Source organism: Toxorhynchites rutilus, chromosome 1, assembly GCF_029784135.1.
Source record: "Toxorhynchites rutilus septentrionalis strain SRP chromosome 1, ASM2978413v1, whole genome shotgun sequence".
Classification (NCBI taxonomy): domain Eukaryota; kingdom Metazoa; phylum Arthropoda; class Insecta; order Diptera; family Culicidae; genus Toxorhynchites; species Toxorhynchites rutilus.
Window position 1 is genome coordinate 199,602,508 of NC_073744.1, and position 2,546 is coordinate 199,605,053.

General features: G+C 45.4%; 1 protein-coding gene across 1 annotated transcript; it reads right to left on the reverse strand.

Annotated features, from left to right (window-relative positions):
* Positions 1–319: 319 nt before the first annotated feature.
* On the reverse strand, positions 320–2,280 carry LOC129761695 (uncharacterized). The gene is made up of 2 exons (XM_055759429.1): positions 937–2,280; positions 320–787 (listed from the first exon to the last, which is right to left on the reverse strand). Exons 1-2 carry the CDS (start codon positions 2,278–2,280, stop codon positions 320–322), a joined length of 1,812 nt encoding a protein of 603 aa, XP_055615404.1.
* Between the last annotated feature and the right edge of the window lie 266 nt (positions 2,281–2,546).

A 2,546-nucleotide genomic window follows, 5' to 3' on the forward strand; every position in this document is an offset into this window, starting at 1 on the left:
CAGCTCAAATTTGCCATCGTACTGTTCCACGACCTCTTCCACTCTTTCCTGTGTCTGCATCTCTACGAATACCTTTCCTTCGACTTTGTCGATTTGTATGGCAGTAACATCTTGAGGGGTCAGCTTCAATTGTTTTGCGATAAACGCAAAGATGGTCTCATCCCTCAACTTTCGTATGCTACGGATATCAATGTAGAACGTGTGGGCTCTTAGCGTATCCATATTAATAGATGGGGGCCTGATTTTTCAAGCTTTAAACCCCTACTACGCAAATAACTTCTTATTCCTTTCAAAGCGATCTCTCTGTGAATGCGTCTACTCAACACAAGTGTTCAGTGATAACTATCTTTACTAGGACGCTTGGTACTTTAGGGAATGTGGCCGTATTTTCTGGTCCTTCACAGCTGTTAACAGATACACCAACTTTTAACAGCTTCAAATCACTCGCCGTGGAACGTCCTAAAAGTGAACGGGTGCCTTGGTCGATGACTAAGAACTCAGCATTGATCAATGGTTTATCATGACCCACAACCTCTATTATGGCCCTGAATGCGCGCGTTACTGAGAGGGGTTTGCTCGAAGCGTATGGTCGCAAGTCACTATCCTTCGATAACTCAAATGGCTCTAACTTGGCTGTACCAACGTGGAATTCATGCTTGAGCCTTTTCCAGTCATCGCCACCGATAGTATTGACATCCGCCCCCGAGTCTATCAGAAAACAAATTGGGTTTGAAGATCCCACCCGACAATCGATTAAGGCGTCCGTTAAACAAATTGCATTTATGTGCTGGAAAGGATTAGTTAAGAAAACTATTTTTAGGTTTCTCTAAATTAACATTGTATTTTTTTTATTCAAAGAACATTATTATCAATTCAAGTTGTATTCATTTAATAAAACAAGAAAATTAAATGAAATGTATGAACTCATTCGTTTACCTTTATATTTTCGTCTTCCTCTTTCGACCATCCTTGGGGAAGATTGCGTTCGGTTTGAACGGCGTTGGCGACCTTCTTCCAGCACACAGCCTCGAAGTGGCCACGCTTGCCGCAAGATCTGCAACTATTCTTTTCCGCCGGGCAGGCTCCGAATCTGTGGTGCTGCATGTTACATTTTGAGCAACGGGAGCGACGTCCTAGTCCACGATCCCTGCTATCGTCTGCATTCCGCTTCTTCCGTTGATTCACATCGTCGTCAGTTTGTTCACGCTTTCGCTTCCACTGTGACTCTTTAGAAGCCTGTCGTCGATTCCGTTGAACTGCAAACGCTTGCGATGATCCTAATTGCTCGGTTTCTGCTGTATAGGCTTCTTCACGGGTGGCACATTGTACGACGAAGGAGGCTGAATATCCGAAGGTTCTCGCTGCCTTAACCAGTTCCTTATTTCTCATTCCTCTCAACAGCTGGGTATAAACGGATTGATCCTGGTCAGCGATCGTATATCCGACAAGGCGAATCTTCTCCTTTAAGCGGGCGTGGAAAGCCAAGGTTGACTCAGCTGGTTCTTGTTTCATGTTGGTAAATGCCGCATGCTCCGCTGTTACGTCCACCATTGAACGTAGGTAATTCTCCAGATTCTTTACGAAGACGGCGTAGCAGTTGGGATTCTTCAAGCTTGGGCGAAGGTTAGCTGCTCTGGCTATTCCTTGTAATTTTTCGCCGAGTGACAAGAACAAAGTATGTGTGCGCTTTACCGGGTCGTTGATGTTGGCGAGAGACACAGCGATCTCAAAACGATCTATGAATCGGTGCCATTGCTCCCACATTTTACTTGCGGCGACGTCATCCGGGAATGGTTGGATATTCTGCCAACGGACACTAGCTGAGCTTGACGATGGCCCTGGAAATTCGCTGTCGAGGTTCCAGCTCCGGTCAACCTCATCGAGCCGCTGGTCCAACTGGTTGGTCGTTGGTTCATTAGGCCGATTGATTGGTCGGTTGAACTCCATGGTGCGCATAATATGATTCAGGGTATCCTGCAATTGCCTCATCTGTTGGATATATTTTTGATTTTCGCCATTTGTTGCCGAATGTGCCGCGTTGTTGGTTTCCTCGTCGCCATCATGAGAGCTCCCTTCTCCACATTCCTTAACGCCGTCTTTTTCAGGGATAGGATGCTCAGTTTCTCCTTGTTCATCCTCGGTGCCAGCATTATCATTGCCCGAAACGTGTCCCTCGTCATTCAATTCTTCGATGTATGGTTCATCAGAGATGCTTTCGTCGGAATCTTCCGTGTCGCTTTGGTACTCGGGAGCGCAAACATATTTCCCTCCTGACGACATTTTTTTTTTTTGCCTGAGTCTGTAACAAAGTGTCAGAAAACGCTACAATTAGGAAAACTGTTTCCATTAGGAAAAATAAATTATGGCCTGACTGCGTTTAGGACATAATCGAAACGTAATTCTAATGATTATCAAGCACAGTCGTCCTGAACCGAAATAAAAGTGAACAAAATGTGGTCGCCTCGCGCCACTACTAACTAAGTCAAACACGGTCGTTTCGATCCGTTACTGTTCAAAATAATCGCGGTCGTCTCGATCCGCTACTA